Source organism: Geotrypetes seraphini, chromosome 11 (genome assembly GCF_902459505.1).
Source record: "Geotrypetes seraphini chromosome 11, aGeoSer1.1, whole genome shotgun sequence".
In the NCBI taxonomy this organism is placed as follows: Eukaryota; Metazoa; Chordata; class Amphibia; order Gymnophiona; family Dermophiidae; genus Geotrypetes; species Geotrypetes seraphini.
In genome coordinates, this window is record NC_047094.1 from 122,169,817 (window position 1) to 122,191,372 (window position 21,556).

General features: G+C 43.6%; 1 protein-coding gene across 7 annotated transcripts in view; it reads left to right on the top strand.

Moving 5' to 3' along the window:
- The window catches only part of SNPH (syntaphilin), a 49,106-nt gene extending 30,545 nt beyond the window's left edge, over positions 1-18,561 (top strand). For all 7 annotated transcript variants that reach the window (XM_033914292.1, XM_033914289.1, XM_033914287.1 and 4 more), the window contains exons 4-5: positions 2,691-2,840; positions 16,456-18,561. In XM_033914292.1, the coding sequence (XP_033770183.1) occupies positions 2,691-2,840; positions 16,456-17,638 (1,333 nt within the window). In that variant the 3' untranslated portion in view covers positions 17,639-18,561. The remainder of the gene's footprint in view (positions 1-2,690; positions 2,841-16,455) is intronic.
- Positions 18,562-21,556: the final 2,995 nt, after the last annotated feature.

A 21,556-nucleotide genomic window follows, 5' to 3' on the forward strand; every position in this document is an offset into this window, starting at 1 on the left:
GTGTTAGATAATACTGTATCTTTTTTGTTTCTTGGGAGGAAGATTAGGGGAAGAAGAAGACGGTGTAGGATTAGAAAGGGAGAATGATGACATTTGATATACTACTGTAAATATACACATGCTATATGCCTATTTGATGGTGTATCTCTTTTGATGTAATATATTGCATAAGCTGTTATTATTGTGGGGATGGATAGGAGAAGAAAAGTTAAGGGAAAGAGATGACACTTTAAAAACCTGAACAGCTTTAGTGGTTGAAGGTTAAATGATATCTTTGACTGTTCAATAAAATTGTTTAAACATAAATTAGATAAAAAATTGTCTGTTATACAAAAATGAAGGAAGATAACACCACTGAGTAACAGCTGCACCCCCGAGTTCAAGAAACATCACTATTGCCTGGGTAAATAACTAAACCCTTTCCCCTCAAACCCAGCTTGCACTACTCTTGACTGAGTAAATATATCATCCTACCCTCCCCCCTCTTACCGTCAGGGAAATGCAATCACCATACCGCCTCTGTATAGCTAATGCCAGTACTTCCTGAGTAAGCTTACACCCATAATATTAGTATGATCGGATAACATCCCAGCTACATCCCATTCTTATCATACTCATCTCACTTCCAGTGACAACTTCCAGATAATATCCTCCTTCACCAGAGTACGGTAATGACTAGGCCCAGGTAACAGCACCCTAATAAAAGAATGACCAGAACCCTGTGCTTAGATAGCACAATATTCTCCTCAGTAACCACCCTCTCCCAATTAATGATGGCATCCCGAGAGAGCAGCCTTGCCCTCAAAATCCCCCCGAGTTCTACCTCCTCACAAGCATCCAGTTAACACCATCTCTGCTGGAATACCCCCCCCCACACACACACACACACTACATGTAACTCCACCATTTGAACAGTCACCACTCCCCCTATGTAATGCCACCCTCATGTAATATCTTCACTATTACTCTCTTTGATCATCCAGATAACACCACTCTCAGCTAATTTCCCCCACCTGCCCCTTCCAGATAACATCCACCAATCTCACCTGAGTAATGAGTACACCTTGCATGCCCATATAGTATTCGAGGGCTGTTCAAAAAGTATCATACCTTAATTTTTCTTGCGTAAACAAAAAAAAGCTAGGGACGCGTGATTTGGTGCATGTATGTAGGCGACCCTAATGCACATGCTTGAATTTTTTCCCATCTACAGAAGCTGTCAGTCGGCGGCAGATCACCGATGAGTGAGGAAGTGTATGTGAGCGCCATACGATTTTCATTTTTGACAAAATGACAGAAAAATTGAACAATTCTACTGCATTCAATTTTGTGTATAGATTGGCGATTCCCAAGTGGAAACAATCCGCAAGATTCATCAGGTCTTCGGGGATGAAGCAATGGGCACCATACAGATAAAGGAGTGGTACAACCGCTTCAGAAATGGCCGCACATCAGTGAAAAGTGAAGCACATTCTGGTAGGCCCTCAACATCCAAAAATGAGATCGTCATTGACCAAGTGAGGACCTTAGTGATGCAGGATCGTGGAATCACAATCGGAGAACTTGCAGACGAGATGAGCATCAGCATTGGATCCATTCATTCCATTTTGACTGAGGATTTGGGCTTCAGGAGAATTTCAGCGAAGTTCGTGCCAAAGCTGCTAATGCAACTCCATTTGGAGATTGCACAGGACATGCTGGAGACTGTGAACAGTGATCCCAACTTCCTCATCACAGTGATGAGTCCTGGGTTTATGGGTACGATCCAGAAACCAAGTTGATGTCATCACAATGGAAGCATTCAACATCCCCGAGGCTAGAAAAAGCAAGGCAGGTCTGCACCAATGTCAAAGTCATGCTGACCGTCTTCTTTGACTCCAGTGGCGTGGTTCATCACGAGTAGACACCACACAGCACAACCATCACCAAGGGATACTACCAAGAGGTTCTGCATCTCCTTTGTAACGCTGTGAGACACAAACAGCCGGACCTGTGGGCAATGGGCAATCGGCAGCTCCATCACAATAACACACCTACCCATTCTTCACATTTGATATGGAGTTTCCTGGCCAAACACAACACACCTGTGATTCCTCCCGCCATGGCTCCATGTGACTTCTGGCTTTTCCCCAAGCTGAAAATATCCCTGAAAGAGACCAGATTTCAGTCAAGAGGAGACATCATACAGAATGCGACGGACCAATTGCGAGCAATCTCAAAAGAGGCGTTCCAGCACTGCTTCTGACAGTGGCAGAACCGTTGGAAGAAGTGTGTGGCAGCCCAAGGGGACTACTTTGAAGGAGATTAGTATAAAATTGTTGTATCTGAATATGAGTATTTTTTATGAATAAAGGTCTGATACTTTTTGAACAGCCCTCGTACAATATCCTCTCCTGAGTAATGACCCCTGCCACCACCCTCACCTGATAATGACCACACTGTAACCGGAACAATGACATCTGCCACTTCCAGATAACACCCACAAACTTCACCTAATGATCACATTGGCCATGCTCAAATAATACCCAGTACTCTGATCTGAGTAATGACCTTACCCAGATAATGAGGTGTTTATACACAGTACATAAGCAGTAGGGGCAGTATAAGCAGGGATGGTAATAAGGGATTAGCCCAGGGAGGGCTATATGGGTAAGGTAATGTTTAGGTTAATTAATGTTTTGTTTCTGCAGGCGTCCCATGAAATACACTTTGTGTAGTGATAACCATGGAATAAATCCACCCACCCCTGAGCAGTACCTAACACCCTTGCAGCAGAAAGAAGTTTGTATCAGACACTTAAGAGCTCGACTAAAAGATGCAATGGATCACCTACAGGACAGGTGAGAAGCTGAGGGTGGAGAGGTCCTGTGAATGAAGTAATGGTTTCCTTTCTCATCCAGTCCAGATACACCCCACAGTGCATCTAATATCCCCCTTGTCACTCCTCTACATCCCATACTGCCTCTTACCCCCATTGCGCCTTCATAACCCAAACTGTCTTTTACCTCAATTCCTCCTCAAAAACCCAACATACTGCCTTTTTAAAAAATTATTTATAATTTTCCAAATTTACAGTTCAAAACAGAACAGAACAGTAAAAGAATAAAGATAACAGACATAATCCTTACAAAAAAAAAAAAAGAAAACCTCTCATTTCATATCTTTCTAACCCACCAATATTGGAGGAGTCCTTGAAAAATGTCACCATAGTATTCACAAAGAAAATATAGCCCATATTGGGCCAAAACTTATTACTGTGCTATTTAACTTCCAACAAAGATCAGCAATCAGTATCAACCCCAGTCTTCACAGATAATTCTTGTTTGCTCAAAAATTGTAATTGCAAAGGGTCCCAAAATATAAATTCTTTTTGTTGAAACTTCAAAAAGAAAACGGCTTTCAGAGATACTGCTCGAGGTTTTAATTTAAGGAATTCTTTTCTACGATATTGTGTTGCTTTAGTTACATAAGGAAAAATTGATACAAGATCTCCACAAAATTTTACATATCTGTTCTTAAAATATGATCTCATTATCAAATTTTTGTCAAACTCACTCAAACAGGTGATGAAGAGAGCAGATCTATCTAGTATAGTGTCCTGGGAATCCTGTCAAATCAATCTCTGTACAAACTAATAAATCTGTCTTTTGATCAGATGTTATTTTCTTTTTCTGAGGAATACCAACATACTGCCTTTTATATACTGGAGTGAATAATAATAACTTTATTTTTCTATACCGCCATAGTCAGAAGGAGTAGCCTAATGGTTAATGCAATGGTCTGAGAACCAGGGGAATGGGATTCAATTCTTATGGAAGCTCTTTGTGTCTGGCAATTCAAAATAAATACCTGTATATAATATGTAAACTGTTTTGATTGTAACCACAACAAGGCAGTATATTGTCCCATCCCCTTTCCCTTCCCCCTCACCACCATTACTCCTACATGCCTTGCACTCTCTCTCACCCCATACTACTACATACCCCACCTTGTCTTTTAACCCCTATCACTCCTCTACATCCCACACTGCCTCACTCCCCCATCACTTTTACATTCCCAACCCTGCCTCTTACCCTCATTATTCCTCCCCAACCCACATTGTCTCTCTTTCCTTCCATGTCCCCTATACTGCCTCTCAGCCCCCATTATTTCTCCATACCCCATTCTATCTCTTACTCAACCACTATCACTCATATACTCCCCACATTACCTCATTCCCATTATTCCTCTACATCTCACACTGCCTTTCATCGCTCTTCCTATTATTCCTACCCACCCAACACTGCCTCTCCCCTTCTTTAGTTTTACACACCCCAGGCTGCCTCTTATCCTGTCATTTCCACACATCCTACCCATCACTCCAACATACCTCACACTACCTCTCTCTCTCTCTCTGTTACTCTTACACATCAGTAAGGAAGCTAGGCTGTATGGGCCATTTTGATTTTTATCTGCTGTCATGTTCTGTTACCATGTGGGAAATATATATAACAGTGTTGGCATGTGTTGGACATGGGGAGAGTCTAAGTGTCACAAAGGGAGTGTTGAGCTGGGTGTCAAAGTGTACAGCATTGCTGTTGCAGTGATGAGAAGAGTTATAGATGGGCTGTGTGTGTATGCATGTAGGCAGGGGACAGAGGATCTTGGTATTTAGGAAGGGTGAAAAATTAAATATGTAGGATGCTGATAATTGATGTTCAAGAGGGATGATAGAAAGAGTGGGGTATGAAGGGTGGATTTCACAGGGGGAATGAAAGAGAGTTGGATGTGGGATGAGGGCTCAGAAAAGGAGAAGGAAATACAGCAGCATGTAGAGATGCTGCTGCTACTCTGGTTATAAGCAGTGATGGATGAAAAAGGCAGGGGATGATGGCAATATGGATAAGGTAGAACTGGAGGAAGAGGCTGGGCTACAACAGGAGCAATGGCAATAGTGAGATGAGGGACTAATTACCAGGAAAGAGAGCAGAGGAAGCAATGTTAGTAGTGTGACAGGATTAGGAGGGAGTAGAGAAGGCAGCAGGGTGAGAGAATAAAGGACAAAGCTGGGAGGCATAAGCAGGAGAACAGCAACACTGACAGAAAAGGCTAGGGGTAGAATTCCTGAGGAAAAACAGCAGAGTGACCTGTTGTGAGGCACCAGTGCTGTGCTAGCTATGTCCATAGAGGGGCAAATTTTTGATAGAGACCTGTCAAAAAAAGCATGGACCTTTTCACCTACAGACAAGCTTATCTGTCTGAGGAGTCAATTGTTATGCAGATAAGTGTGTATGCACTATAAGTCATCTTATAAAGAGAGGAAATAATACACATGCCAAATAGGGCTTCATTTCCCTTTTAAACAGTCAAGGCCCAAGGATGTAGTAGTAGTGGTGGGGGGGGGGGTGAAGTTAAGACACAGGTGTCTTAGGAAAAAATGGTAGATTAGGTTCTTACCTCGATAATCTTGTTTCCAGTAGAAAAGCACATGAGTCCTGAACCTGTAGGTAGAGCATCTTCACCCACAAGGAATGCAGAAGGCATCATCTACTTTTTCAACTTTGCCTCCCTGCATCACTGGGCACTGCCCTCTCTCCTTAGCTTGTACCAAAGCAAAGATAACCACTGAAAAAGGAGACACAACAAGGAGAGGCAGAGGGGCAGATCACATACTTTCGATCTGCTCTGCAAGAAAACACAACATAACATCAGCAAGATGGAACGAAAACCACCTACCTGAGTGCAACCAACAATAACACTTGTTTGGCTCTGACCTTGTCAAGAGCAATCCTAAGTAGACACTACTATATCTTTGAAGCCGTAACTAGAGTCCGGATGCTAGGATCCACCTTGGGGATTAGCACCCAAGAAAAGGATCTTAGTGTCATCATAGTCAATATGATGAAACCTTCCATCTAATGTGTGGCAGCGGCGGCCAAAAAAGCAAACAGGATGCTAGGAATTATTAAAAAAGGGATGGTTAACAAGACTAAGAATGTTATAATGTATCGCTCCATGGTACAACCTAATCTGGAGTACTGCGTTCAATTCTGATCTCCTTATCTCAAGAAAGATATAGTGGCACTAGAAAATGTTCAAAGAAGAGCAACTAAGATGATAAAGGGGATGTAACTCCTCTCATATAAGGAAAGACTAAAATGGTTAGGGATCTTCAGCTTGGAAAACATACAGCTGAGGGGAGATATGATTGAAGTCTACAAAATCCTAAGTGGAGCACAACGGGTACGAGTGGATCAATTTTTCACTCCGTCAAAAATTACAAAGACTAGGGGACACTTGATGAAGTTACAGGGAAATGCTTTAAAAACCAATAGGAGGAAATTTTTTTTCACTCGGAGAATAGTTAAGCTCTGGAATGCGTTGCCTGATGTTGTGGCAAGAGCAGATAGCGTAGCTGGTTTTAAGAAAGGTTTGGACAATTTCCTGGAGAAAAAGTCTATAGTCTGTTATTGAGAAAGACATGAGGGAAGCCACTGCTTGTCCTGGATCGGTAGCATGGAATATTGCTACTCCTTGGGTTTTTGGCCAGGTACTGGTGACCTGGATAGACCACCATGAGAATGGGCTACTGGGCTTGAAGGACCATTGGTTTGACCTAATAAGGCTATTCTTATGTTCTTATGTTTTTATTGCTTGAGCATCTGCAAAAACATACCTGTCTGAGGCTAAAAGCAAGCTACACTGAAAACTGATAGGGTGGGGGCATCAGGGCTCATGTGCTTTTCTACTGGAAAGAAGATTATCAAGGTATGAACTTAATCTTCCATTCCAGTGCAAAAAGCACATAAGTCCTGAACCTGTGGGATGCACCAAAGCAATCTTTCAAGCCTAGTATGGGATAGAAGAGCCTAGTGCAAACACTGCAAATCCAACAGAAAAGTCCTTTTGTGTTGCCTTATCCACTTTGTAATATAGTAGATGAAAGCAGATAAAGACCCGAATGGTCCATCCAGTCTGCCCAACCTGATTCAATTTAAATTTTTTCATTTTTTTTCTTAGCTATTTCTGGGCAAGAATCCAAAGCTCTACCCGGTACTGTGCTTGGGTTCCAACTGCTGAAATCTCCGTTAAAACATACTCCAGCCCATCTACACCCTCCCCAGCCCATCCCCCACCAAACGGCCATACACAGACACAGACCGTGCAAGTCTGCCCTGTACTGGCCTTAGTTCAGTATTTAATATTATTTTCTGATTCTAGATCCTCTGTGTTCATCCCACGCTTCTTTGAACTCAGTCACAGTTTTACTCTCCACCACCTCTCTCGGGAGCGCATTCCAGGCATCCATCACCCTCTCCGTAAAGTAGAATTTCCTAACATTGCCTTTGAATCTACCACCCCTCAACCTCAAATTATGTCCTCTGGTTTTACCATTTTCCTTTTGTCTGGAAAAGATTTTGTTCTACGTTAATACCCTTCAAGTATTTGAACGTCTGAATCATATCTCCCCTGTCCCTCCTTTCCAGTCTAGGGTATACATATTCAGGGCTTCCAGTCTCTCCTCATACGTCTTCTGGCACAAGCCTCCTATCATTTTCGTCGCCCTCCTCTGGACCGCTTCAAGTCTTCTTATGTCCTTCGCCAGATACGGTCTCCAAAACTGAACACAATACTTCAAGTGGGGCCTTACCAATGACCTGTACAGGGGCATCAACACTTTCTTCCTTCTACTGGCTACGCCTCTCTTTATATAGCCCAGCATCCTACTGGCAGCAGCCACTGCCTTGTCACACTGTTTTTTCGCCTTTAGATCTTCGGACACTATCACCCCAAGGTCCCTCTCCCCGTCTGTGCATATCAGCTTCTCACCTCCCAGCATATATGGTTCCTTCCGATTATTAATCCCCAAATGCATTACTCTGCATTTCTTTGCATTGAATTTTAGTTGTCAGGCATTAGACCATTCCTCTTTTGTAGATCCTTTTTCATATTTTCCACTCCCTCTTCGGTGTCTACTCTGTTACAAATCTTGGTATCATCTGCAAAAAGGCACACTTTTCCTTCTAACCCTTCAGCAATGTCACTCACAAACATATTGAACAGGATCGGCCCCACTACTCACCTTTCCTTCCTCCGAGTGACTTCCATTAACCACCACCCTCTGGCATCTGTCCGACAGCCAGTTTCTAACCCAGTTCACCACTTTGGGTCCTAACTTCAGCCCTTCAAGTTTGTTCAGCAGTCTCCTATGAAGAACTGTATCAAAGGCTTTGCTGAAATCTAAGTAAATTATATCTAGCATATGTCCTCGATCCAGCTTTCTGGTCACCCAATAAAAAAATTCAATCAGGTTCGTTTGGCATGATTTACCTTTTGTAAAGCCATGTTGCCTCGGATCCTGTAACCCATTAGATTCAAGGAAGTACACTATCCTTTCTTTCAGCAACACTTCCATTATTTTTCCAACAACTGAAGTGAGGTTCACCGGCCTGTAGTTTCCTGCTTCATCCCTGTGACCACTTTTATGAAAAGGGACCACATCCGCTCTCCTCCAATCCCAAGGAACCACTCCCATCTCCAGAGATTTGTTGAACAAGTCTTTAATAGGACTCGCCAGAACCTCTCTGAGCTCCCATCCTGGGATGGATCCTGTCTGGTCCCATTGCTTTGTCCACCTTCAGTTTTTCAAGTTGCTCAAACACTCTCCTCCGTGAACAGCGCAGAATCCACTCCATTTTCTCGTGTAACTTTGCCAGACAATCTCGGTCTTTCTCCAGGATTTTCTTCTGTGAACACAGAGCAGAAGTATTTGTTTAGCACATTTGCTTTTTCCTCTTCACTCTCAACATATCGGTTCCCAGCATCTTTTAGTTTAGCAATTCCATTTTTCATCTTCCTCCTTTCACTAATATACCTGAAAAAATTTTTGTCTCCCTTTTTTACATTTTTAGCCATTTGTTCTTCTGCCTGTTCTTTCGCCAGACGTATCTCTCTCTTGGCTTCTTTCAGTTTCACCCTGTAGTCCTTTCAGCACTCCTGTTCTTGGGGGTTTTTATATTTCACAAACGCCAATTCTTTCGCCTTTATTTTCTCCACCACTAGTTTGGAGAACCATATCGGCTTCCTTTTTCTCTTGTTTTTATTGATTTTCTTCACATAAAGGTCCATAGCCATTTTTATCGCTCCTTTCAGCTTAGATCACTGTCTTTCCACTTCTCTTATGTCCTCCCATCCTAACAGCTCTTTCTTCAGGTACTCTCCCATTGCATTAAAGTCCGTACGTTTTAAATCTAGGACTTTAAATATCGTGCGGCCACGCTCCACTTTAGCCGTTATATCAAACCAAACCGTTTGATGATCACTATTTCTCAGGTGAGCACCCACTCGAACATTAGAGATACTCTCTCCATTAGTGAGGACCAGATCCAATATCGCTTTTTCCCTCTTGGGTTCCGTCACCATTTGTCTGAGTAGAGCCTCTTGAAAGACATCCACAATCTCCCTACTTCTTTCCGATTCCGCAGACGGAACATTCCAGTCTGCATCCGGCAGGTTGAAATCTCACAACAGTAGAACCTCCTCTTTCCTTCCAAACTTTTGGATATTCACAATCAGATCCTTATCAATTTGCTGTGATTGAGTCGGATGTCTGTAGACTACACCCACGTAGATAGAAGTTCCATCTTCTCTTTTCAGAGTGATCCATATCGCTTCTTCCTCTCCCCAGGTCCCTTGCATTTCAGTTCCTTGTATTGTAGAACTTAGTAAAGGTATTGGGCAGAACCATCTTGGACTCACCCATGAAGAAGCCACACTTCTGTGAAATGTGCTTTCAAAGAAATTGGCAGACGTTTACCACAACCAGTATATGCAGAGGAAATAGACGCTTGTATCCATCTGGAAATCGAGGCTTTAGAGTCTGGTCTTCCTCTCAGGCCAGGACCTGTGAGACAAAGATGATCTGAAAGTTTTAAATCATTTGCCACTTCCAGGTAGCAAAGGAGTACCCTTCGGACATCTAGTGCTGGAACTATATCCTGTTTCTTTACACATGTGACTTGAAATGTCAGCAATCAGACTTCTCAATTCACATGGAATGCCTACACCACCTTTGGCAGAAAAGAGGGAACACTCCTGCCTCAGTGATTATGAGGAATGGTTCCCTGTATGACAAGACCTGAAGCTATGAAATTCTTCTAGCTGAAATGATGGCTACCAGGAAAACCGTCTTTACAGTGAGGTCCATCAGTGTGGCCTCCTGTAAGGGCTTGTGCGGGGCCTTACTTACAGCTAACACTAGGTTAAAGTTCCATGAAGGACAAGTTTGTCACACAGGCAGGCACCCCAGCAATGGACCCCTGGAAATAGGGTGAGGGCCCTCAACACGAGATTAAGGCTCCATGAAGGACAAGTTTGATGCACAGGCAGGTACAACTGCACTGCTTCCTTCAAAAACCTAGAAATATCAGGGTGAAAAGCCAAGGAACCTCTTTCTAATCAAGTTTGAAAACAGGAAAGACCTGCCACCTGAACCTTTAAGGAACGAACTTCCAAGCCCTTCGCTAGACCTTCCTGAAAGAATGATAGGATCGTGGCTATCAGAGCCCTAATTAGCTCTATATGTTTCTCTGAACACCAGTGTTGAAATAATTTCCAGGTTTTCGCATAACTGTCACTGGTTTCTTAGAGGCAAGAAGGATGATTATGACCACCTCTGAGTACCTTTTTTGCACTAAGGCATAAGCCCAAAGCGTTCCATATTCTCAAAGGTAATTGGACTTTGCGAGAGCAGGGTTAGATGGAGAGGGAGTCTCAGACGCTGATCTCTTTGCAGCTGAACTAGATCCACGTACCATGGATGATGTGACCAATTTGGAGCTATGAGGATCACCAACTCTCAATGCGCCACTATTCTTTTAATAACTTGACCTATTATTGGCAGGGCGGGAACACATACAATAGATCCCTGGCAGGCCAAGATTGTACTAGAGTGTCCACACAGCGCTTCCCCGTTTGCACCTTCAACTGAAGTATCGTATGGTCTTATAATTGCAGGCTAACGTCATCATGTTGAATATCAGATGCCCCCAGCACTGAACAATCCTGTCAGACGCTATCTGGACCAATGACCACTTCTGTGGATCCAGGGTCTGTTGAATGAGAAAATCAGCTTGAACTTTGTTCACTCCTGCTACATGCGCTGCCAAGATGACTAGCAGATAAAGATTCCCTGCTCAGTGAATAACATCTGGGCCTCCAGCTTTAATGGCGCACTCTTGATGCTTTCATGCTTGTTGATATAAGCCACTGCTGTGGCATTGTCTGAGAAGACTTTGAACACTTTCCCTTCCAGAGTCTCTTGGAAGGCCCATAAAGCCATTTGAATGATTCTGAGCTCCAATATGTTGATGGACCGTGTTCTCTGTGAAGGCTCCCAGTGGCTCTGGGCTGAACGACCTTCGCAATGACCTCCCCAGCTGTAAAGGCTGGCATCTGTTGTCAGGATCACCCTGCAATGACTTCCCCAGCCGTAAAGGCTGGCATCTGTTGTCAGGATCACCCATGTTGCTGTGTGGAGAGGCAATCTTTTGGACAGTGGCTCTGGCCTTAGCCACCATCACATACTTTGATAGGCTTCCATTATTCACTCTAAAGGCATCTGAAGAAAGTCTTTCTGCAGCGACCAGTAGGACAATAGTGTGCTCTGGAGAGGTTGGAGATGAGCTCTTGTCCACAATACCACCTCTGTTGTCACTACCATAGACCCCAATAATTGTAGATAATGCCCTGCTGTGGGGACTGCCAGAATCTCTAATATCTGCCACCTCAACTTTTGTTTGTGAGCCCCTGGATGAAAGACATGTCGTGTTGAATACAATCCCCAAGTACTCCAAAGGATCCAGATGACTCTTTTGGAAATTGGTGATCTAGCCTGTAAGAGGTGGACTACTTGCGACACTGCCTTGTGGCCCTCTGACTGGGACAAAGCCCTGATGAGCCAGTCATCCAAGTACAGATGAACCTGAATCCTAGCTTTGCCTTAACCCCTTAAATGATCTCTGAGAAGTGAAGTTCACCGAAGCCTGGCAAGACCATCTGTAGTCTCAAAAGGATCCACGACTTGACTCTCTAAGCTTACTATCTGGCTTAGGCTGCCAATCCATCACACTGGTCATAACATCATCTAGCCCTTTACCAAAGAGCATTTGCCCTTTAAAAGGAAGCATGTTCAAGGTGGCTTTCGAATTCGAATCACCTGCCCATTGTCTGATCCACAGCATCCTATGGGTGAAAATAGAGTAAGCAAACATCTTACTTATGACTCTAAACACATCATACAAACCACCACCAATAACTTAAGGCCCAAAGCCAAGGCCTCAAACTATGTTTTGAGGATCAAATCCAGCCTGTGATCTTGAGCATCCTTTAGGACAACTTCTCCACATTTTGTAACCTGTGCCACCAAGGAATCTGCCTTAGGTATCGCAAACAGTTGCTGGAAGTCAGGAGCCATGGGGTAAAACTTTACCATTGTCCTAGCCCCCACAAGGGACCTTCTGGGGTCTCCCAATGCTCCATCAACATCATAGTAATCTCAGGATGCTAAGGAAAAAACATATTCTGGGTCTTAGAGCTACTAAACAGGAAGTGCTATAGAACTAGTATTCAGAACCTCTAAATCTAGTTCCCACAGAGAGACTGCAATGACTTCATTTAAGCTAGTTTAAAAAGTCAGATCCTCTCCCTAGTCTAGGGCTGCTACAGTATTCTGGCTGGATGCGCCCCCCCAAGAGACCTTGTGTCCCCTAAAAAGGAAGAAATTCTGGAGAGTAGAGGCATTGATTCAGATCTCCAATCATCCCAGTCCTTCTTTGACTGGACCTCAGGCTCCCAGAGACCCTTTTCCTGAGAAGAAGCCAAGTTCTGCAAGGACAGCCTCTCCTGCGTACTAACCAGCATCATCTCAGCTGGACCGGTGGACTGCTTGCGTTTCAAATAAGCATCATACATTAGAGTCACAAAATCAGAGCCACAAACCTGAACTGAATCCCTATGGAGTCCATCCTGACCAGATTTAGACCCAAAGTGTTTTGAGGCTTTTAAAATAAAATTGACAAATCTAAGATGGTTGCTGTGGCAGCAATTTTAGTCCCAAAAACAGCCCGGGGAGCTACAGTAATGGACAAAAAATTCCAACAACAGGATTTTAGGGGTGAGGAATCCTCAAGGAAGCCCCAGAAACTTCCAAAAAAGCCCAAATCTACTCTACATCGATGTCCCCTACAGACAGCAATGGACTGTACTCACAGTGCTGCCATGTGCTGTGCCTGCATCATAGAAACATGAAGGCAGATAAAAGCCAAATTGTCTATCAAGTCTGCCCATCCACAGCATCCAGTATCTCCACCTCTCCCTAAGAGATCCCATGTGCCCATCCCATGCTTTCTTGAATTCAAACACAGTCTTTGTTTCCACCACCTCTACAGGGAGACTATTCCATGCATATACCACCCTTTCTATAAAAAATATTTCCTTAGATTACTCACTTCTTAACTTCATTCTATGCCCTCTCATTACAGAGCTTCCTTTCAAATTAAAGATATTTGTCTCATGCACATTTATGCCACTTAGGTATTTAAATGTCTCTCTAGAAACAATACTAACAATAACAATCTTAAATAAATTACTGCAGCAAAAAAATGTTGCAAAAATGTTATAAGCCCAGTGGTGGAACTATCCTTTGAAAAATCATTTAAGTAAAGTGGAGAAAAAAGCCTCAACTAATTTTATATGCAGACGGCAACCCAATGAGTTTTTAGCCGTTCTTACTCTGTATCATAGGCAAAAAAACTCCACTACTTCTCTAAATGAAATCTTTCAAAATAGGAGAATATTTCACCACTGTGCACAGGGAACAGGAAAAAGAACCTTCAGGATAAGTGTTACCTTCCTGAAGGTTCTTTTTCCTGTTCCCTGTGCACAGTGGTGAAATATTCTCCTATTTTGAAAGATTTCATTTAGAGAAGTAGTGGAGTTTTTTTGTCTATGATACAGAGTAAGAACGGCTAAAAAACTGCTGGGGAGGTGGTCAGGTGGGATGCTTGATGGTGGTGGCGGGAGGGAGTGGTCATCCCTCCTGTCGATCTTTGATATGGGTTTAAAAAAAAATTGTGTGTGTATTCTGTGCATTTGTCGATTGCTCTCACCAACGATTGGCATATGCAGATTTGAATGTATGTTTTTTAAGAATGACTTGCCTTTTTGAAATGGTTACAATAGCGGCAGCAACAGCGACCCATTGGATTTTACTGCGAACATTACAGAATCTTCCCCTAAGTCTGTTCTCATACGTCTTATGATGAAGACCACTTTCCAGGATGGAGTCGGTCCAGAAGAAGGCTACTAAGCCTGTTTATATCTTTCTGAAGGTGCGGTCTCCAGAATTGTACACAATATTCTAAATGAGTTCTCACCAGAGAGTCTTATACAGGGGCATCAATACCTCCTTGTTTCTACTGGTCATACATCTCTACTGGCCATACCTCTCCCTACACACCCTAGCATCCTTCAAGCTTTCGCTGTTGCCTTTTAAACCTGTTTGGCCACCTGTAGATCATCACATACTATCTCACCCAAATTCCACTCTTCTTTCATGCACAAAGTTCTTCATCCCCAAAGCTGTTCTGTTCCCTTGAGTTTTTGCAGTCCAAATGTATGACCTTGCATTTCTTAGTATTAAATCTTATCTGCCAAATTTCAGACCATTCTTCAAGCTTTGCTAGTTCCTTCCTTGTGCTATTCACACCATCAGGGGTGTCTGCTCTATTGCAGATTTTGGTATAATTTGCAAAGAGGCAAATCTTACCTGACAGCCCTTCAGCAATATCGCTTACAAAAATGTTAGAAAGAGCAGGCTCAAAAACCAAACCTTGAGGCATACCACTGGTAACATCCCTTTCCTCAGAGAGATATCTATTGACTACTACCCTCTGTCACCTTCCACTGAACCAGTTCCTGACCATGTCCATCACTTTGGGGCCCGTCCCAAGGGCACTCAGTTTATTTATTAGACGTCTGTGTTGAATATTGTCAAATACTTTCGTAAAATCTAAAATACATCACATCAAATACACTCCCTCTATCCAATTCTCTGGTCACCCAATAAAAAAAAATGGTTTACATATGTCTGACAAGACCTACCTCTAGTGAATCCATATTGCCTCGGGTCCTGTAATCCACAGGATTTCAGAAATGTCATTATTCTCTGTTTTAAAAGCATTTCTATTAATTTACTTACCACAGAAGTCAGACTTACTGGCTTGGAATTCCCTACTTCTTCCTTACTTCCCTTTTGTGGAGAAGAACCACATCCGCCCTTCTCCAGTCCTTTGTTACCACTCCCGATTCTAGAGAAGCATTGAAAAGGTCAGCCAGCGGAGCCACCAGAACTTCCCTAAGTTACTTCAATACCCTCAGATGTACACAATCCAGTCCCATCGCTTTGTCTACCTTTAGTTTAGTTAGCTCTTTGCGAACACAATCCTCTGAAAATTGATCAGGGTTTACCTCACCTCTATCCCTACTTGCATTTGTCTTCTGCGGTCCTGCTTCCAGTGCTTCAGTTGTGAACACAGAACAGAAATATTTGTTAAGCAATTCAGCCTTATGTTTATCAGCTTCTCACTGTAACTGTAGAAAAGGAAAGCCTTCCTGCCTCAGACAAGCAAGCAGGATGTCCAGAGCCTTGTCTCTTCGGGCTGCCTTTTACATAGGCTGAAACCCTCTACCCCACCAGTCTGCACATGACTCTTCGGGCATCTGCAAGGTCTCCCGATCAGTACAGAGTCAAATATATCCTGCGCTCAATCACTTGAACAATACCAGGGCAAGCAGATTCCCAGGGGCTGAACCCCAAACTGATCCAAGTGTTAGGGCAGGCTGGCCAGACAGGTGTGGCAAGACAAATGTACAGCAAGCCAGAATACTGAGTCTGCAGCTTCTTCCGGACAGAGTTGTTCCAGGAATATTGGGAGCCTCTATAGCACCCAAAGCCTTGAACGAAATATCAGATAAAAACCCAAAAATAAGAAATTTAAACAGAGCAGATGAAAAGACACCTTCTCAACTCGCTTGCAGAAGGAAAAATATTTATAAGAGAGGGCAGTGCCTGGTGATGCAGGGAAACGGAGTTGAAAAAGTAGATGCCCTCTACATTCCTTGGGGGTGAAGGTGCACTACCCACAGGTTCAGAACTCATGCTTTTTGCACTGGAACATACGTTATGCTGACACAAAAGTCTAAATAGCAGCACCCATCACACATGTTTAAAAGCACAAGGCAGGCAAGCAATGCTTCTGGCATGTGAGAAAGTGCTGGGCCAGAGGGCTAGCTGCTCTTCCTTTCAATTCAGCTCCCCTTTACAAGTGCCTGATTCTGGACCTATTTACAAAGTATTTTTGAAATTTCAATGTGCACAGGAATGCATTTTTTTGACACCTACGTGCCTATTTGTAGGAACATGGAAATTGAGGAGCTACGGAGTCAGCTGTCACGTATGCAAGAGGACTGGATTGAAGAAGAGTGTCACCGTGTAGAGGCTCAACTGGCACTGAAGGAAGCACGCAAGGAGATCAAACAACTGAAGCAAGTCATTGACACTGTGAAGAACACCCTTCCAGAGAAGGACACGGGCATCCAAAAATATTTTGTGGACATTAATATCCAAAATCGGAAGCTGGAGACCCTCCTGCATAGCATGGAAATAGCTCAGAATGGGACTCTGAGGGATGAGGGGGCAACAGAGTCCATTGGAGGCTCCCCAGCCCGCTCACTAACGCGCAGCTCTACATACACAAAACTGAATGAGCACACCATCACTGAGCAAAGCATTGGAGACTCACAGAGTGTCTCAGCAGAGGACACAGCAGACAGTGGCTTTGTGGCTACAGATGATACTTTGAACCAGACAGACTTCTTGGCTCGGAGCAGTGTGATGATGTTGGGGGCAGAACGCTACTTGGAAGATGAGTCCTTTCATGGCCCCCAGCATCCCACCAGTTCTACATCTGATAAGCTGCTGGGGAACATTGCCGAGGTCCCAAGTTGTACAGAGGTTGCAGTGCAGGCCAGCTGCATGGCAGAGCAGGCTGTGCAAACAGAGTGTGTGCAGTACCACCCCAGTCCTTGCAACATTATGGAAAAGGTCCATAAAGCCCAGGCCTGTATCTTAAGCAAATCTAGCTCTAAGTTGGTCTCTGAAATGGAGGATATAGGTCTCACCAGTGACACCCAAATTCAAAACCTTACAGCAGCAAAGGTCCTTGTCCAGACTGATATCAACTCTGCAGAAAAAAGTGACCAAAATCCCCAAGAGACTTTCAAGAATCACCATGATTCCCTCTGGCTGGCTGCCTCTGGCACACATCCACCAGACAGTGTCATATGCACCATGGAGGAAGAAAGTACAGAGCTGGGTCCTGAAGCTACCAGCACAGCACTGAAGACATATTGGAGTCGCCATTTCATTGTGGACCTGCTGGCAGTGGTGGTACCAGTTGTACCTACAGTGGCCTGGTTGTGTCGCTCCCAGCGCAGACAAGATCAGCCTATCTATAACATCAGCTCTTTGTTACGTGGCTGCTGCACAGTGGCCTTGCACTCTATACGTAGGATCAGTTGTCAAAGCACACAACCATGACTCATCTCTATGTGCTGCAGAGGGCCACAGCTAGTCTGTCCATAGATTGTAAATGATATGTATTCCTTCCATAAGTGCTTGACAGCTTGAACATCTGAGCCATCTCTGGGAAGGTATAGGAATGTCCTTTGGTCTTGGTATGGGTGAGGGAGACACCTGGAGTTACAGATGGTATGGGAGGAGAATATGTAAGTCTGCTCTTGTTACTGCTTCATCCTGGCACTAGTTAAACTTTGTGGAGTTTTCCACAGAGGAGCTCACCCCAAGTCGCCTGCCATTGATGCAGTGCAGGGGAAATGTATCTCCAGCTTGTATCTTTAATCTGCAGTGTCCGCAGCTCAGCAGAGGAAGTAAAGCCATGGAATCTGTTTCAACTCTGACCTAAAGCCTGTTCTCAGTCAGCCCTTAAGAGACAGATCAGAGAAAGTGGAAGGTTCATTTGATTGACTAAACACAATACAGATTTCCCAGAACATGAGCTGAATCTATGCAAAGAAGGTGGTGCATATCCTATCACCCAACTGGATTCTTTACCTCACTCAGCTTCCTGGTTGGAGCTGTAAGTAAACTGCCCTCAAGAAAAGGGCCTCAAAGCTGTTGTCACATTTAATAGGTACCTTGCCTTGAAGGAGGAGACATGGGGGAACAGCTTTGCACTATACTGGAAGAAGCTCTGACACCATGCAGGGAAAGAGGTGACTGTAAAAACACACCTCCTAAAAGAAGATGCATTTAGGGTCTTTGCACATGTCCAAATTTTGCCTAATGAGAAGTAGATTATATTTGGAAAACAAAAGCCAACATATGTAGACATATATGAAAATGTATATTTTATCAGCTCTGGAGCTCTCAGCTTGTGCACATCTTGTGACTTTCCCTCATATCTGTATCACTGAACATAAATAAATCTGTTTGAAGTCTCTGTCATTGGTCTGTGTACCCCTTTCTCTCTGCCTACACTGTGTTCAAAGCAGCACCTGTGCTGTCAGCTCAGCATACAGGCCAGAACCAGTCCTTGATCAAGACTAGTGTATCCCAGGAACCAGCACAAACCTAGTGAATGAGAGGAGAGACTATGAAAAGGTTTTCCTAAAGGGTTCTCAATACAATTGTATGAGAGGAAAGGCAGGATTAATTCGTCAAGGGCCCCTAGGCACACAAGTACACTGGGCCTCCTGCCCCACCCCACCATGTGCCCAGGCGGAAACAAGAAGCTGCATCAGAGGGAAGCTTTGGGCAAGCAGCACCACTTGCACAATTACAGTTCCCGTTGCCTTTCTTACCCACGTTGCTTGCTTGTTTTACTTTCCGTCGATGGGGAGGGGCAATGTTGCCAATCAGGGTGGGGCCCACGTTGCTGATCGGGGGGGCCCGCGTTGACAATCGATGCTGGAGGGGCTCATCGCCGTTTGGAAAAAACAATGTTGATGCCCTCCTTCATCGGGCCCCCCTGTCCATTTCGGGCCCTAGGCACGTGCCTACTTGGCCTTTTGGTTAATCCTGCCTTGATGAGAGGTATGTTACCTATAAGCACAAGCAGTGGCAAAGGTGGGAGTGGTGGGGGAATGGTGTCTAACTGACATACTGATGCACTATAAGAATTTAATAAAGTCTGAATAAAATTGCACATTCATGGTCTGAGGCTGCCAAGTGTAAAAGATTACTATGGAAGCAAATATTCATATAGTCCCTAGGAAGTTCTCTTATTTCCTAACAAAACCTTTTTTTTTTTTTAATATTCTTTATTCATTTTCATAATTACATTAAGTGTTAAATATATTCATTCACATTAACAATAAATACATCACTTACAAACAATCATTGGTACATTTCATAAATTATTTTCCCTTCCCCTTTCCCATCCCTCCCACCCATATACCGCCTAGAAGTCGCAAGATAGCTGGCGGTATATAAAAATAAAGTTATTATTATTATTATTATATACTCCATTATCATATAAAACATATCATAATAAAATTCCCCCCTCCCTACACCTTAAATTGATAAATATAAGGGAAATAATTACAATTAATCTTTCCAATATTTTGTTAATGGTTTCCACACATCCTGAAATTTCTTAAAATATCCCTGTTGTAGTGCAATAAACCTTTCCATTTTATAGATATGACATAAAGAGTTCCACCAAAAGTTATAATTTAATCTCCTCCAATCCTTCCAATTATATGTGATTTGCTGAATGGCAACACCAGTCATTGTAAGTAATAATTTATTGTTGTTTGCAGAAATCTGACTTTTTGCTCTCATTTCCATACCAAATATCACAGTATCATAGGATAATGCCACTGGGTTATCTAATAAATTATTAATTTGGTCCCAAATTGATTTCCAAAAATTCATAATAAATAGGCAATGAAACAATAAATGATCTAAAGTTCCTGCTTCCAGATGACTGCCAACATCTGTTAGACAAAGAACTATCTAATTTTTGCAAACTAACAAAACCTTAAAAAAAAATCCAGGAAGTCCTTCTGACCTGCTGAGAGGACACACAGCACCAAGTCATGCCAAGCTGGGAGTTAGAGGGAAACTATGAAGCCTACTTAAGTAAGGGTCAGGTGGCAGGGTGCAACTTTTCTTCCTCTGAAGTGGTGTGCAGATTTTCAAGCTTCACCCAACCCTTGCTCACAGCTCAGCATTGTACAACTACAGCCCAGTATTGGTACTGTACCCCCGATAGGCTTTCATTTTAGAAGTCAAAACACCAAAGATCAATAATTCATTCTTTCCCATTACTCTATTCTTGTACAATCCCTCTGGAGCCTGAACTAGCGGGGTAGTGCATCCATTCCAGCCTTGGCTGCAGAACTTAAAAATAAAACCAACCCCCTCTGCGAGGTCACCTGTGCGACCACTCTCTTTGAAGTTCAGTTTGATTCTGCAGCCTTGCTGAGAACTTCTAGTTTTCTTCTGCTCGTAATTTTATTTCTCAATTCCTAGTCTTTTATTTTCTTCAGTACCGCGGGTTTGCCCTCGTGCTGCGGATCAACTCTGTGCGAGTGATCCATCGGTGGGAGATTGCAGACTTTTTAAAGTTTGTCTGCTTCTGGAGGGTGCCCTGTAAGCCTGAAACTGCAGCCTGCAGATTGGATTGGGTCTCCAGGATTGGGAGCCATCTCTCCCCTAGTTTGTCCGCAAAGGGGTAGAGTGCAGGCTGCGGCGGTTCCGAAGAGGTATGCCGGGATCGGAACCGCACTGCGTGTCTTCCCTGGGGGGTCCTGGCGGTCATGATCTAAGTTGGCAAGGAAGTTGAGGTGGCCAGAAGATCTGAAATTCCAGTTTAATCAGCTCCTGAGGTAATGATCTCCCTATGCTTGCACTGTGTAATGCTGGCTGCCATTGAAATGCATTGCAGCATATGTATCTGTGGTGTCTGTGAGTCATAAAGTTTGCCAATTTTGGGGGTGGTCCTCAAATCGGGGTTTGGGGGGGTTTACCTACATGCCCTGGTCCCCCACCTGTAAAATCCTAAAATCGCCATCTTTAGCATTTTCCTGCGTTTTTAATGGCTGTTTTTCTGTCAAAATCGGCATCCACGGCGGCCATCTTGGATTTTCTTAAAAGTTTTTAAAAGTATATTTTTTGGACTTAGAAGCTTCGTTTTTGCTCCAAACTTCACAGATGGCCACCTCAGGACAGGATGGCATGGATTCATGCCTTAGATGCGGCGGATGGCGGCTGGATTCGCAGCCGTTTATCCCGTGTGCTGCGGGCCATGAGGGGGAGTGAGATGTGAGCAGATCCCACGCTCCCCTCCTCCTTAGAGGCCCTAATGCTCTTTAATTCCACCGGAGTCGTGATTGCTGCATCTGGGGCACCTAAACTGGGCACGGATGGCATTTTTGCAAAACGCAAGCGCAATTTCAGGAAAATAATCTCCTCAGTCTGCTAATCCTGTGA